Genomic DNA, 15,708 nt, shown 5'->3' with positions numbered 1-15,708 from the left:
TGTTTCTATAAACCTGTACTGAATTTGTTAGAAGATTAAAATTCTAAAACTTCACAAACGCTAAAAAGTATAAAAACAAATCAAAGAAGTCAAACGTAATTTAGTATGTTAAGAAAATATTAACTTTCAAAAAACTAACTTTTGGAAAGTGAATTGCAATTTGGAGCTGTAGGGAATTTAAGCACTTAAACAATATTCCAGAGGCGGAACAGTCAGGCATTCGAGCAGTGATTTAAATAAATTAAAAATGTTATATAAATCAAAGTAATCAGTTTTATAGTCAATGATAAAAGAAGGCTTAATTGTTGTTCATTGAAATTTAATCTACAGGTCCTCGCTATTCCTCGCTCTTCGCTTGATTTCCTCCTTTTTACGTGCGATCCAAATACATGAACGTAAGCAAAAAAAATAAGACAAAAATGACAGAACTGGTAATTGACGCACACAGCTTCGAAGAGCTTGAAACGTTTAAATATTTGGCAGTACGAGTCAATAGAAGAAATGAAAGTGTAGCTACGAAAAGAAGAATTCAAGCGGGAAGTACAGCGTTCTATAGAAATAAAATTTTTTTTAGAGATAACAAGATAAGCTGAAACACAAAAATGACAATTTACAAAAGATCAATAGCGGTCTATGCTGCAGAGACATTTACAGAAAGAGAAAAAGAATAACTGAAAGTTTTTAAAAGGAACGGATGAATCACGAAATACAAGAATGGATGGGTCAAGAGAATATAGTTAGAGCAATAAAAGCACAGATAATTAGATGGTATGGACACATAACGAGATGAGAGAAGAGCAATCCGTTAAGGGTTATAACAGAGTGGATACCATCATGCAAAAGAACCAGATGCAGGACTAAACTGAGATCAAGCGAAAGAGCCTTTGCAATTCGGGGATTCCCTTGTTACATGATGTCCCTATTACATTATTGCTAGTTTTGCATTGAAAGGTATAACCTGTTATTGTTTTAAAATAATATTTCTCTGAGCGGTGCTTCGTTTTATAATAAGTTTGTTAAAATTTTGCTGATTCCAAGTTTCAGTATAATAAGCAGCACGGTTTTCGGATTGAAACATTTCAAGTGAGTGTCGTAAAGTTTTATTCTTCATTAGAAGAGGTTTTTGTCATCTCAATATCGTAAGTCTAATTTTTAAAATTTTTTTTTTTAATTTTATTTGGCCAAATGGAGAAAAAAACATCAAAAGACAATTAATTTCATTGGAAACGAAAATTGCAATTTTAGATCGCTTAGGGAAAGGAGAAGGTTCTACGGCAATTGAAAAACATTTTAATTTAGGTGAATCAACGGTAAGAGAAATAAATTAGAAAACGCTATGAGAAAATTAATCATTTCTGTAAGTGCTTATTTAATCCAAGAAAAATCTCTTTAATTTTATGAGTTAACGAAACAGTCAGAGCCACCAAATTCTACTTACCAAGCTGGTAAAAAATTTTCAGCTAACAAAGGATGGCTAATTGGATTTATAAAAAGAAATACATTTTGTAATATTTAGAAGAATATTTAGAAAATTTAACACCGACTGAAGCTACAGATTACTCACTCTGGAAATCCACGAAAAAACTCAAACGGCCACAACAGCATAATCCACCAATCAAAGATGAGGCAACACCTCGGCTAGGAACGACAACAAAAAAGCTGATTTTTTTGGCAAGCACCTTCAAAAAGTATTTACGCCATACCCTTCTACAGTATCTACAGACCAAGAAACAGAACTAACCAGATTCCTAACAGCACCGTTTCAAATGGATCCGCCCCACACGAAATATACAGTCAACCAAGTAAAACAAACAATAAATGAAGTCCACATCAAAAAATCCCCTGGATTTGGCCTAATCACTGGCAAGATTCTAAAAAAAGTCTCGGATAAGTGCATAAAACTAATAACCTTTATATTTAATGCAACCTGCGCCTAAACTACTTCCCTAGTTCATGGAAAGTGGCACAAATCATAATGATCCTTAAACCCGAAAAAAGACCGGAAAATGGTACCGGCCTATAAGCCTTTTGCCTATGATTAACAAAGTCTTTGAAAAATATACGTAAAAAGGTTAAAAACGATAAAAGACTAACATAAAATAATTCCAGAACATCAATTCAGTTTCCGAGACAAACACGGAATTATAGAACAGTGCATAGGCTATTCAACCAAATAAACAAGGATTTTAACGCTAAAAGATACTGTTCTGCTGCTTTTCTTGACATATCTCAGGCTTTTGACAAGGTATGGCATATAGGACTACAAATAAAACTAAAGAAGCTCCTACCCTATCCTCACTTCCAGCTCTTAAAGTCCTACATAGAAAATAGACACTTCCTGGTGAAGCACGGTACCGAGCACACTAAGATATATCCTTTTTACTCAGGCATCCCACAAGGCAGCGTTCTCGGCCCAATTCTGTATCTTTTATACATAGCGGATATTCCAACTTCTAGTACAACTACTGTTACAACGTATGCAGATGACACTGCTATCATGGCATCCCACACAGATCCATCAACAGCATCAAGAAATCTTCAATCAAACCTAAATAGAATTCAGCAATGAATGAAAGTATGGCGCATCAAATCAAATGGAACTAAGTCTATACATGTTACATTTACGCTACGTAGAGAAACATGCCCCCCCCCCCCTGTATATATTGATAATTGTCTAATTTCTCAATCCGAGGATGCTAAATATCTTGGCATGCACTTGGATCGCCGTCTAACTTGGAAAAAACATATTTTTAACAAACGAAAACAGCTTGGACTCAAATTGAGAAATATGTATTGGGTCATTGGACGCAATTCAAAACTATCTTTGGAGAACAAAATTTTACAGAGAACAAAACATCTTACAGAGATTCCAAAACAAGGTGCTACGTGCCATAGTCAATGCGCCATACTATGTATCCAACGAGGTGATTCAACACGACATCCCCCTAGAATCCGTGAAAGAAGCCATACAACGTTTTAGCGCTAAATACTGTGAACGAGTGCTAGTGCATCCTAATGCGTTTGCTCGACAACTAAATGTGCAGAACGTCTTTGAAGTGCGTAGACTAAAACGGCAATTGCCGTCCGACTTGTCCAACGGAACATAATAAGTGTATTCAAACTAATAAAATTTTATGTAACAATAAAACACTGAAAACTTTGTTTTCAAACTTCCAGCTGGTGGAAAGCTTTCAGAACAAATAACAACCTGGGCAAATATATTAAAAACAACAAGAGCCAACATAAAAACACTTACACAGTGGTGTGTACAAACTTAAATGTGGCGACTGCCCAAAAACTTACATTGGTCAAACAGGTAGAAATTTTAATAAACGAATAACAGAACATAAAAGGGCTTTCAATAATAGAAAAACAGATTCTACATACGCACTTCACCTTCTAGATCATAATCATTCTTTTAATGACGAATTTAGAATTCTCCACATTCAAAATAAAGGCCTTAAGCTATCTTTGTTAGAATCTATGGAAATCAACAAATTAAAAAACACAGATATAATTCTGAATGACCAGCTTGAGACAAACAGTTCTCCCCTCCTCAACCTATTTCATTAGAGACTATAAAGTGTAAACCCATACCAAAAACAGATCACTTGAGAAAGGCAATCAGCCGAAACAGCTGTAGTGATAAGAATTTAAAATAAATTTTGTGGAAGTTTGAAAACAAAGTTTTCAGTGTTTTATTGTGACATAAAATAAATTTCCATCAAGTAACGGTCGAATCCATCAATGAAATAAAATTTTAATTAATTTTAGGATTGTAAACAGGTTACTCACTGGTGTAACTCTTTACATATCTGCATTTTTTTTACCATACCAAATGTTAATGCCCAATGTTATTTCTTTGGTTTTTTTATTCATAAACTGATAACAAATATAAAAAAAAACAACAAAGTGTTTTTCAACCGAAATTAGACATTGTATTGAGTAAACTTAAGTGAGGTTAAGTTCACAGTAAACTTATCAGCTCTTACGGGAATGTATTTAAGCAGTGCTACAACGCCATCTTACATCTGGTACACTTGATTTTCAATTATGTTTTAACAATATAAAAGTTGTTTGTTCTGTTTTTTCAGAAAATATCCGTTAAATAAATTTAATTTTCAAGTGTGAGGAAATAATATTCGATACAGCTTGGTAAGTATTCAGGCCCTAAAGGATCTAAAAATGAGATATTTTTGGTAAAACACTTTTTTCATCATTGGCCTGTGTTACTGATAGTTGTATTATGTCCTTTAAATAAAGGCCCATGAAATGGCCTTCGAAATAAAAAAAAATATTCACTCCAAATTACTTTTCCACTTTATGTAAAATATTTAGGGACCTAAATGGACATACAATATGTTTTCTTAATAATCTGCAAACTTTGTTTATTTACAAAAGATTTGGAATGCTAACATTTAAAGGTATTCGATACAATAACTATTAAGAATCGAAACATTTCTCACTATTTTTTTTTATTTTATTAAAGCCTCTTATATCAAACCAAAAAATGCAAGTATTTCTCGCGAGTTCTTATATATCTAGTGTTTAAGTAAACCGTGGAGATTATTCTTCTAAAAGCTTCTTCCGTTCGATATTCCTTTTTCAATCGGCCGGTGTTTTTAAAGCAGTTGATGGTGAAACGTCGGTGACGCCGCTGTTAACAAACTTAAACGTTATTGCAGAAATGTAAATATCACAAGAGGAAATGTTAACTTTGATTGGAAAGCGATTCCATTTCATCTAAGATTGATCCAAAATAGCTTCCGGCCTTTTGGGAGTTTCGAAGTATTTTCGCAAATTCTTTAAAGTCAATCGATAAGGACACATTTAGGGATATATTAAATTATATGATTTTACGAAGGAATCTTTAAGAATTATTTGTTGGAGGCAATATTGAAACAAATAAAAGAATGTATCTATATCTTTATTGTTCCATATATTGCAAATAACATTTTAGTGATTTAAATACAGATATTTATTTTATTTCCATTATACTCCTGTTGCATACTTTAACAATATTACAAGGTAAAGGTATTACAGAACCCAGAGAAAACATTTAGATAACATTTAAACAATTGAATTAAAATTTAGCGTTATTAATTCAAAATTTTTGAGATATGTTAGAAAAGAATACTAATTGAATCAACTAATATTTTGGTTTTTTTTTTATGATTTTTTTTTAAATTGAATAAAATTAATAACTGTTTTTCTAAATTAGCTCAAAGTACAATATCATAATAATAATCATACGTGGAACAAAAACTGACACCTGGCAGTAGGTATAAAATGCACACCCATGAAAATGGAGAATAATAATGTGTTTAGGGTCGCTGCCTGGGGATCGCCAGAGCACGTCTGGAGCCGATGCTGGACGTGACAACATGCGGGACGTCGGTGGCAGGGTGTTGAGAAGGCGGGCCGCTGTCATAAAATCAGCTACAGCCCAACAACAACAACAACAACCACAAGTGAGCCAAGCAACAACAAGACCTCCATCCGCTGAAGGTGCTGCGTTGGAAAATTACCCGGCGCTTACTCAAGCAGGACGACCGAGGCAGCGCATGAAATGGACTGTGTCTATAAATGAACACATTTTGCGTTTCTATTACAAGTTGACGAATCTCGGCCAAGAAATGATCGGCTATCGACAACAACTCTATGCCGAATTTTGCAGGGAGTACCCAGAGATTCAAGTATCTGAACAGCGAATAGCAGATCAATACCGGGTAATTATAAGAAATAATCTTATCCCAGAGGCTAGACGCGATACCATGAAAAGCGAAGTCGAAAGGGAGATTCATAACCAAGAGCTAGTTGTGGATCAAGTCCATAATGAAATCCCTAATGAGCAGATTCATGAGCCACTTATACAAGAAACTCAACCTGTTAATATGCAGCAGGACAACAATGAGTTGCACGATAGCACATTAAAACAAAAACTCTCCGTTTATTCATGTCGCCTAAGGAGATAAAAAGTTAGTAACAACCGTAAATGCAACAATATACTTTTAGAGCATGCAGAGATGGCTTTCTATAGGAAACTAAATTCCACTGTAGAAAATGTAAATAAATCCTAAACAAGCTAAGAAGAAATTCATGGGTTTTAGGGAAACCAACTTTCGACACCAGCTACTCATAACAACAATGCTGGATGGATTGAAGACTGACGAACAACTGTCAACACTACAGGACTATTCCTTATGAACCTTTCACCACTGACGAAGTCTCGAACATTATCAAAGAGCTTCATAACTGGAAATCTCCTGGTTCAGACGGAGTTCAAAACTTCTAGATACAGAGGGATACAAAAAAACGGATAAAGAGGGTTTTCAGCGGAAAGTAAGAACACTTCTCTCAAAGGCGCAAAAACATCATCCACGCAGTGCAGTAGAGAGAACAACACTATCGCGATATTAAGGGTGAAGAGTACTTATGGATATAGGTGAGAAATTGAATAAACAAATTGTTTATCCAACAAAAAATAATTTAAAAACTTATTTTCAGGTACAGGCTGAGACATCTCCTTTACATCGAGCAATTTGCGCAATAGATGATACAATGCCGCTTAAACTAAGGGAATAAGAAATGCACATAAACCACCCGACTCAACAAGAAAAAATGCGCACCTGGATAAGAAAACCTCTGCATGGGCGACATCTCAATGAGATCAGCCAAGAATATGTCAACAATACAGCGTCGAACTATTGGTTGACATCAGGAAAGATGTTTCCCGAGACTGAGAGATTCCTACTTGCCATTTAGGATCAGGTTATTCCAATTAAAAATTACCTAAAATATATTGTTAAAGATCCTCAAGTTCAAAATGACAAATGCCGATATGGATGCCAAGCCCAAGAAACCATCCACCATCTTAACGGTGGGCATTTGTCGGTACTCATTACAAAGAACGCCATGACTCAGTAGGAAAGATTGTCTACCAAGAACTAGCTGACAAACTGGGACTTTTCCAAACCGAGCATCTTTTTTATTGTCAATACGTCGCTGATAGAATGCTTGAAAATGAGAACTAAAAGCTATACTGGGACCGCACTGTGCTTACAGACTAACCAGTGGCGCATAATAGACCGGATGTTATACTAGTTAATAAACTTACTAGGCAAACAACACTTATTGATGTGGCGATACCCAACACCAATAATTTACGTGGTAAATACAACGAAAATATCGCCAAGTACAGAGATCTAGAAATACAAATCAGGAGACAATGGAGAATGGAAAGTACCCAGACAATACCTATTATTCTATCTACTACTGGTGTTATTTCCAAAAACCTTCTAGAGAACATAAAATAGCTGGGTCTAAATGAACATCACTATAAGGCCATGCAGAAAGCTGTACTCCTCGCGACGTTCTGATGTGTACGAAAATATTTGAGAGATACTCCAACATACCAAGTCACCCCTGCAATCCTTTTGATACCGTAGGTATCTGGGATGAGTGAATTTTCCCCTTAGAGAGAGTGTGAGCCGTATGGCTAAAAATTAACAGTAAAAATTTGTTTAAGGCACTAAACGCAAGTTCTGCGCTTAGCTGTTCATTTGGTATTGTTAAGTGGACAAAATCGGATATAGAAAATATTTAGCGAAAAGTACGAACACACCTCATAAAGGTACAAAAACACCATCCTCGAAGTGCAGTAAAAAGAACGACATGACAAATGCCAGTCAATCTTAAGAAACCATCCAATATCTTATCGGGGGCTGCCAGGCATTTGCTTCAATTGAATATAAGCAACGGCACGACTCAGTAGAAAAGATCCTTCATTAAGAGATAGCCATTAAACTGGGACTTCTCCAAACAAACCGTCTCCCATATTATCAATACGTCCCTGAAAATATACTTGAGAATGACAACTACATCTTATCGGTAGCTGCAAGGCGTTTGTCCGTACTGATTACAAAGAACGCCATGACTCAGTAGTAAAGATTATCCACCAAAAACTAGCTAACAAACTAGGACCTCTTGAAAATGACTACAAGCTATACTGGGACCGCACTGTGCTCACAGACCAAACAGTAGCACATAATAGACCAGATCTCACAAAAGAGACAAACAACACTATAATCCCGATACCCAACAACAATAATCTTCGTGTTAAACATAACGAAAAGATCGCCAAGTACAAGGTTGTGGAAATTCAAATAAGAAGACAGTGGAGAATGAAAAGTATCCAGACAATACCTATTATTCTCTCAGTCACCTAGGGCTCAATAACACGGAAAGAGTCCCACCAAAGCTCAATTCTTTTGATACCATAGATATCTGGGATGAGTAAATTTTCCCCTTAGAGGAAGTGTGAGGCGTATGGCTAAATCTGGATAATACTATGTATTATATTATATATTAATATTATTATATAATATATATATATATATATATATATATATATATATATTTATATATATATATATATATATACAGAGTGTCCCAGACTAATTTACCTACGCTATGTCCCTTAAATGAATAGAGATTTTCGAATAGGACATAAAGTGATCTATTCTACTTGTTATACACTTTAATACGACGTAGAAAAAAATCATCCCCTAAATATTCATCCCTTAGTTACAACCCCTAACTTTAATTTTTTTAATAGCACCCTGTATATTTTTTTATAATTTTGGATGTGGTCTTCTATCGTCTATTCAACAGATTTATTAAAAATAAAATCGGTTGGTAATCAATCAAGAAATCAATTTATTTTTTATTTTTGTTAAGTGTCCCAGACTAATTTATCCAGGCTATATTTATTAACAAAATAGAGATTTTTTAAAGGGACAAAAACTGGTCTATTAATACACTTTAATATAGCGAAGAAAAAATCATACCCTAAATATTCATCCTTTAGTTACAACCCCTAACTTAAATTTTTTAATAGCACCCTGTACATTTTTTTATAGTTTTGGATGTGGTCTTCTATCGTATATTCAACAGATTTTTTTTTTAAATAAAATGGGTTTGTAGGGTATCAAGAAAATATCAGTTTATTTTTTATTTTTGTTAAATTAATCAAGATAGCCTTAAAAAATAGAATAGAAAAGAAATATGCTTTATTGTCACTGAAATTAGATAAATCGTCAATATTACAAAATAAACGAATGAAAGTAAAACAAAAACTATTTATTGCAAACTTTAAATAAATCGCAAATTGAACATACTACTCGTACAAATAAAATACAACCTTAGGAACAATAAAACTTAAAGCAACAATAAAAATAAATGCAATAAAAATTACATGGAAAAATAAATCAAAACACCAACTAACTAATATTATTTACATTAAATGTTCGAATTGTAACCCACCTGCTGCAACACACATTTCGAATCGTTCCAGAAGATTTCTGGTACATGTGGCTCGAATCATTTCGGGAATAATTTGGCGACATGCTTTTCTTATTTTTTCTTTTAATTCCTCTAAATTTTGCGGTTTTGATTGATAAACAATATCTTTTATCGCTCCCCAAAAGAAAGAGTCAAGAGGTGACAAATCACATGAACGTGCGACCCACATAATTTCTGGAGAGTTGTTTGCTATCCAGTAGTTATCAAAACGGTTTTGTAGGTGGTCGCTAACAATTCTTGCATTATGTGGAGGAGCTCCGTCTTGTTGCCACCACATTTCTTGATGCTCATGAAGAGAAATATCTTCTAGCAAATCGGGTAGAATGTTTTCTAAAAAGTCTAAATATCGAATACCTGTTAGAGCGCCGTTAAAAAAGTAAGGACCTATAACACGGTCATTAAATAAACCGCACCACACATTTATACCCCAAATATTCTGAAATCTTGTTTCCATCATCCAATGTGGGTTCACGGGAGACCAATAATTGGAATTGTGACGGTTGACAACACCATTATTGTGAAATCTAGCCTCATCACTCCACAATATTTTTTATAAAAAAAGTGGATCATCACTGATTTTTAACATCATTTTTGCAATAAACTCAAGACGTCTTTGGTCATCACCAGGCTGTAATCCTTGAACTAGGTGCACTTTAAAAGGATGATACTTAAAATCTTTGAGAATTCTATGCACAGAACTTTTTGGAATGCCACATTCACTGGCGAGGGTTCTAACAGACACCTTGGGATTAAAATTAATATATGCTAGTACATTAATAAGGTTTTGGTTACATCTTACTGTGCGTTCAATTGTACCTCTTTTATTATTAGGAAAATGTCCCTGTTTAAGTGAGCGTTCCAAATTCTTAAAGGTTTTTTCTCTTGGAATGCTTCGATTTGGAAACCTTTCTTGATATATTTGTCTGGAAATTCTCCTATTTTTTAGGCATTCTCCATAAATCAAAATCATATCAACGTAGTCGTCAGGCGAAAATAAATAAGGCATATTGAAATGTTATAGATACACAATTACAACAAATATAATTATTACTGGTCTAATACCAAACGTCAAAAATAACAATTGTTGATTTGACAGATCAAATCATGGCAACCTGAATTAAGCTTAATATCCAAGACGTAAAGTAACCCCAAAAATTTTTCAAATATTGTGACTTTATTATAAGAGACTTTTTTGTAAATTTTTGCACACTTAATTTTGCACACTGGGAGATAACGTATGCTCCTACAAAGACCAGATTTTGAAAAATTAAAAATAATGTTTAAATAAAAAGAGTGTGTACTTCGTACGCACGTAAGAAGTTATACTACGTAGTTAAAATAGTAAAATTTTCAGTAATAATAAAGCATAATATTTCTTTTCTATTCTATTTTTTAAGGCTATCTTGATTAATTTAACAAAAATAAAAAATAAACTGATATTTTCTTGATACCTTACAAACCCATTTTATTTTTAAAAAATCGAATGAATAGACGATAGAAGACCACATCCAAAACTATAAAAAATGTACAGGGTGCCATTAAAAAATTTAAGTTAGGGGTTGTAACTAAGAGATGAATATTTAGGGGATGATGTTTTCTTCGCCATATTAAAGTGTATTACAAATGGAATAGACCAGTTTTTGTCCCTTTAAAAAATCTGTATTTTGTTAATAAATATAGCCTGGATAAATTAGTCTGGGACACTTAACAAAAATAAAAAATAAATTGATTTCTTGATTGATTTCAAACCGATTTTATTTTTAATAAATCTGTTGAATAGACGATAGAAGACCACATCCAAAATTATAAAAAAATATACAGGGTGCTATTAAAAAAATTAAAGTTAGGGGTTGTAACTAAGGGATGAATATTTAGGGGATGATTTTTTTAAGCCATATTAAAGTGTATTTCAAGTAGAATAGATCACTTTTTGTCCCATTCGAAAATCTCTATTTGTTTAAGAGATATAGCGTGGGTAAATTAGTCTGGGACACCCTGTATATATATATATATATATATATATATATATATATATATATATATATATACATATATATAATAATAATAATAATATATATATATATATTATTATTATTATTATATATATATATATATATATACATATATATAATAATAATAATAATATATATATATATATATATATAATTATGTATTATTCCTTATTAAATTAATAAAAAAACTTACTTTTCAAAATATGTTCTTTTTTCTCCAATATATTGCACACCATGAATACCAGTGACTTTAGAATATTCTCTACAATAATCCCCAAAACTTTTACAAAACGATTTTTTCGTTGAGCTCTTCTTTTCCATTTCGATATACGTGCGTTTCCGTACCGTGAAAATGGAATAAAGAATATTTTTTCAGTGTCCTTGCGACATTAATTTGCTTAATTACATTTGTAACGAACTACCGGGTTGGTCTGTGCTATCTTTCGAAATCAAAATGGTCGAGGCAAAGAAGTTATTTATATTTCAGGTATGCATACCAAATTTAATTTATTTTTTTATTAAATTAAAAAACGTAAACGTGATAAAAAGGTAAAAAATCGAAATACATCTAATAATACAGTAAATTCAATAAAAGCTCAATTAATTAATAGTAAAAAAATAAACCGTGTTAATAAAGGTACACGAAATAATAAAATAATAAAATTATTAATAAAAGCAAATCAGAACAAAATCAGTGAAATTTAATAAACAAGAAAATGTTAATAATGGACTACCTGAGTGATGACGTAGATTTTATTGACATCTGTCAATTTCCCTTTCCAAACAAAGCTTGTTTAGTGTGGATAATTTGTATTTTTTCATTTTTTTTACAGAATCTTTCTACTTTTTGCAATATCTAAGTATTCTAATAGTTACTACAGCAATTTTACAAGGTTGTGTAAATAATAAAGCATGTTGTTTGATAAAAGTAGCAATAAAATGCATGTATCAATAAAGTAATTTAGAATTACTTTAATTTAAACTTTTAAACTATATTTCATAGAAACATAACACCGAATTTTGATGGTATTATCGTAAAAACAGTATACTTAGAAGAAACAGCAACAGAGGAAACAAAATTTTAACTTTATAGAAATTGAGATTGAAAAGTCTTGAGATTGGACATTCAACTTTTGTTTGGAATGTAATAATAACAATATGGCCGCCATGACGTCACACTCCGGCTGTCCATTGCACAGATCACCTACCTCTTAGTTATTAGTGGTCTGTGGTCCATTGGTACCATACCACACAATTTGAAATATACTTAGGTCAGCATAAACAACTGTAAACTTGCAACGAATAATTAAATATTAATAGGCAAATCAATCAATATCTAAGGCAAATTAATAATTTACTCGGTGTTGTAATTAGAAATTTGTTTTCTTTTATTCTTAAAGCTTGTGAAATGAAGTAAAAAATATTAAACAGAGTTTTTTAAAAGAACTTTTCATATAATGAGGATTCTGTTGCCCTTTGAGCATTCCTTTGGCTTAACTCTAAATTTCTAAAAATTTGTTTCCTACTTTAAAGGCTATAATAGATGGAAAATATACATGGGCGCCGCCAGCATTATTTTCAGGGAGGTGCATGTGTATCTACACGTACTATTAACCAATATAAAAAATGAGTTTGATTCGAATATAATGAAAACGTACCTAACACTCATGCTTAGAGGGTTAAGGTATTGTTTATTATTAGAGTTAGGATCTAAAACCACAAAGAAAGCGATTGAAAAGCTTAACTATGTTTATTACTAAACATATAAATTTCGACTAACCATTTTTTTTACGAAAATTAGCCGAAGTCTAATAGAATAAACAAAAAAAGAAGAAACTGAAGGATGACAATAATACCATATGTAAAGGGCTTATTAGAAAAAGTAAAAAATCGGTTGCCTGTAAAGTCGGTTTTACGGGCGAAGATTTTACGTGACAACGTCTTTTTCTCGGTAGAATATTTATTGATATGAATATTATTAAATTGCACAATAGGAACAAGGAATTGAATGAAAATAAGAATTGCATTACCGATTTATTAGGTATTTTATATATTATTTATATTTTATATATTATATTTTTATATATTATTTTATATATTATTTATTTTATATTATATTATTGATCTTATTATTTTCTACAAAATTTATTTGAAATTTTTTTCGATATATCAATTAGTTGCGGAGATATCGATCATTGAAGTTATTGTTTGCTACCAGTATTTTATATATTTATTTTTTTCAGTTATAAAAAATTACTATTTCCAATTGTGTCTACCAAGTATGGTCACATGTATTTGCCTACATATTAAATAATAATAAGTACAGATAATGTTATGTGACGTTCACTTCTGATTATATATATTTTAATATTTTTAATTTTAAAGAATCAATTTGAAAATCAAAACACTTATTCAGATCGAAGGTTCAAATTTTTGCTAAATAAATTTGAAATTAATTAAAATTTGTAAATGTAAATGGTAAAGTTGAAAATTAAAACATTTACTAAAATTGGAATTTGAAATTCTTGCTAAACACAGTTAAATTCTAACTCCGCGCGTGGTGATTGGTCGGATTAGTTCGTTTGTATGGACGCCCTGTTGTGACAGGTTAGAAGTTATAATTTGTTATTTTAAATGTTTGACTAGCAATACGCGCTGTTTCTTCTCAATCGACTGAATTACGATTGATTGCAGAGTGATTTAAACTAATAATTTACTTAACACTATCAACATTTGTCAATAGTATGACATAACCTATAAACTCAGTTTCTCAACTTTTGTGTCAATCTAACAATTAATCAATCAATCATAGTTTACGATAATGAAATATTAGTGTACAATTATTTACCTTTATTGTTGTAGTTGTTGTAAATGACGAATCTAAGCACTCCACATTTTCACTACAGACACAGCTGACGATACTTTCAACGATTTTCAACTTTAGCGATTCAACGCGCCTAATTCTCTAGTGCCGCGCGCAGCGGACCGATCATGTTTGAGTGGGAGAGAGACGCAAGGCATTCGCCGGTCCGGCGGGCCTCTCTCTCGTTCGGCGACTCACTGTAACAGACGTGAGCGGGCGTTACACTTTTTCTTAAATGACTCCGAGCCACAACCTAATTTAAGACGTTGTCACGTCAAAAAAATAGACAACTGAAACAAAAATGCTTTAACCTAATTTTTATTGACACACCTTATATTAAAGGAAAATAAATGATTTTTGTTTAAAGCATAAAATGCTTATTTTACATTTTTTTTTTACAATTTTATAATATTTTCAATTAAATTTCTATTCAGTAGCAGGTTATGTAGGTGTATCTTTTTTAACATTTTTTCATGCTTTATTTCATTCATAAGTAAGATCTTTTTTACGTTTCCTGTACATAAAAATTATAATAGATTTCAAAATCAAAATTATGGTCAGTTTTGACATTTTGTATATCCAACGGCCACCCTCTCGTTAGGTACACAAATGGACTCTTCCGAAGCGACTGTATAAAATATGAAAATGTACTAATAACCCTTTTTATCGCAATTTAATACAATAGCCGAACTGATAATTGCAAAAATCCAACATTGTATTTATATGAAATTATATTAACTTATAATGAAATTATGAAAATATAAATAAATATCGTTTGATAGTAAATTTATTATATAAACTAAATAAAATGTTAAAAATAACAAGTTCTATTAAAAAATATTTTTCAAATTTAAATAATATATTTAAAATAATTAAATAAAGCAATTTTATTATTTACTTATTTTTTATATTTTAAACAAATTCAATAAATAATTATGTTTGCACCTAACGCCACTTGTTAAAGTATTAACCAAGCATACCAACGTTGTTTACTTATGACAAATACTGTCAAATTCAGACCATATATTAATAATAAAAAATATAAATAAAGATCATTTGATAGTCAATTTAAATATTGTATAAACTAAATAATATGTTAAAAAATCGGTTGCCTGTAAAGTCGGTTTTACGGGCGAAGATTTTACGTGACAACGTCTTTTTCTCGGTAGAATATTTATTGATATGAATATTATTAAATTGCACAATAGGAACAAGGAATTGAATGAAAATAAGAATTGCACAAATTTTAACTACAGAAATATATTTTGTTTACTAAAACACTAATTTCTATTTGAGTGATTTTGTTTTGACAGGTTAGAGGTTATAATTTGTTATTTTAAATGTTTGACTAGCAATACGCGCTGTTTCTTCTCAATCGACTGAGTTACGATTGATTGCAGAGTGATTTAAACTAATAATTTACTTAACACTATCAACATTTGTCAATAGTATGACATAACCTATAAACTC

At 31.7% G+C, this 15,708-nt stretch overlaps 1 protein-coding gene across 1 annotated transcript in view; it reads right to left on the bottom strand.

The window, feature by feature from the left end:
* The window catches only part of LOC140448617 (pickpocket protein 28-like), a 36,131-nt gene extending 24,331 nt beyond the window's left edge, over positions 1 to 11,800 (bottom strand). Inside the window, exon 1 of the mRNA XM_072541714.1 lies at positions 11,569 to 11,800. Within this exon, the coding sequence (XP_072397815.1) occupies positions 11,569 to 11,696 (128 nt within the window). The 5' untranslated portion in view covers positions 11,697 to 11,800. The remainder of the gene's footprint in view (positions 1 to 11,568) is intronic.
* Between the last annotated feature and the right edge of the window lie 3,908 nt (positions 11,801 to 15,708).

Source organism: Diabrotica undecimpunctata, chromosome 8 (genome assembly GCF_040954645.1).
Source record: "Diabrotica undecimpunctata isolate CICGRU chromosome 8, icDiaUnde3, whole genome shotgun sequence".
NCBI lineage: Eukaryota > Metazoa > Arthropoda > Insecta > Coleoptera > Chrysomelidae > Diabrotica > Diabrotica undecimpunctata.
Note: the sequence above shows the minus strand (reverse complement) of the source record. Positions and strands in the feature narration are given on the sequence as shown.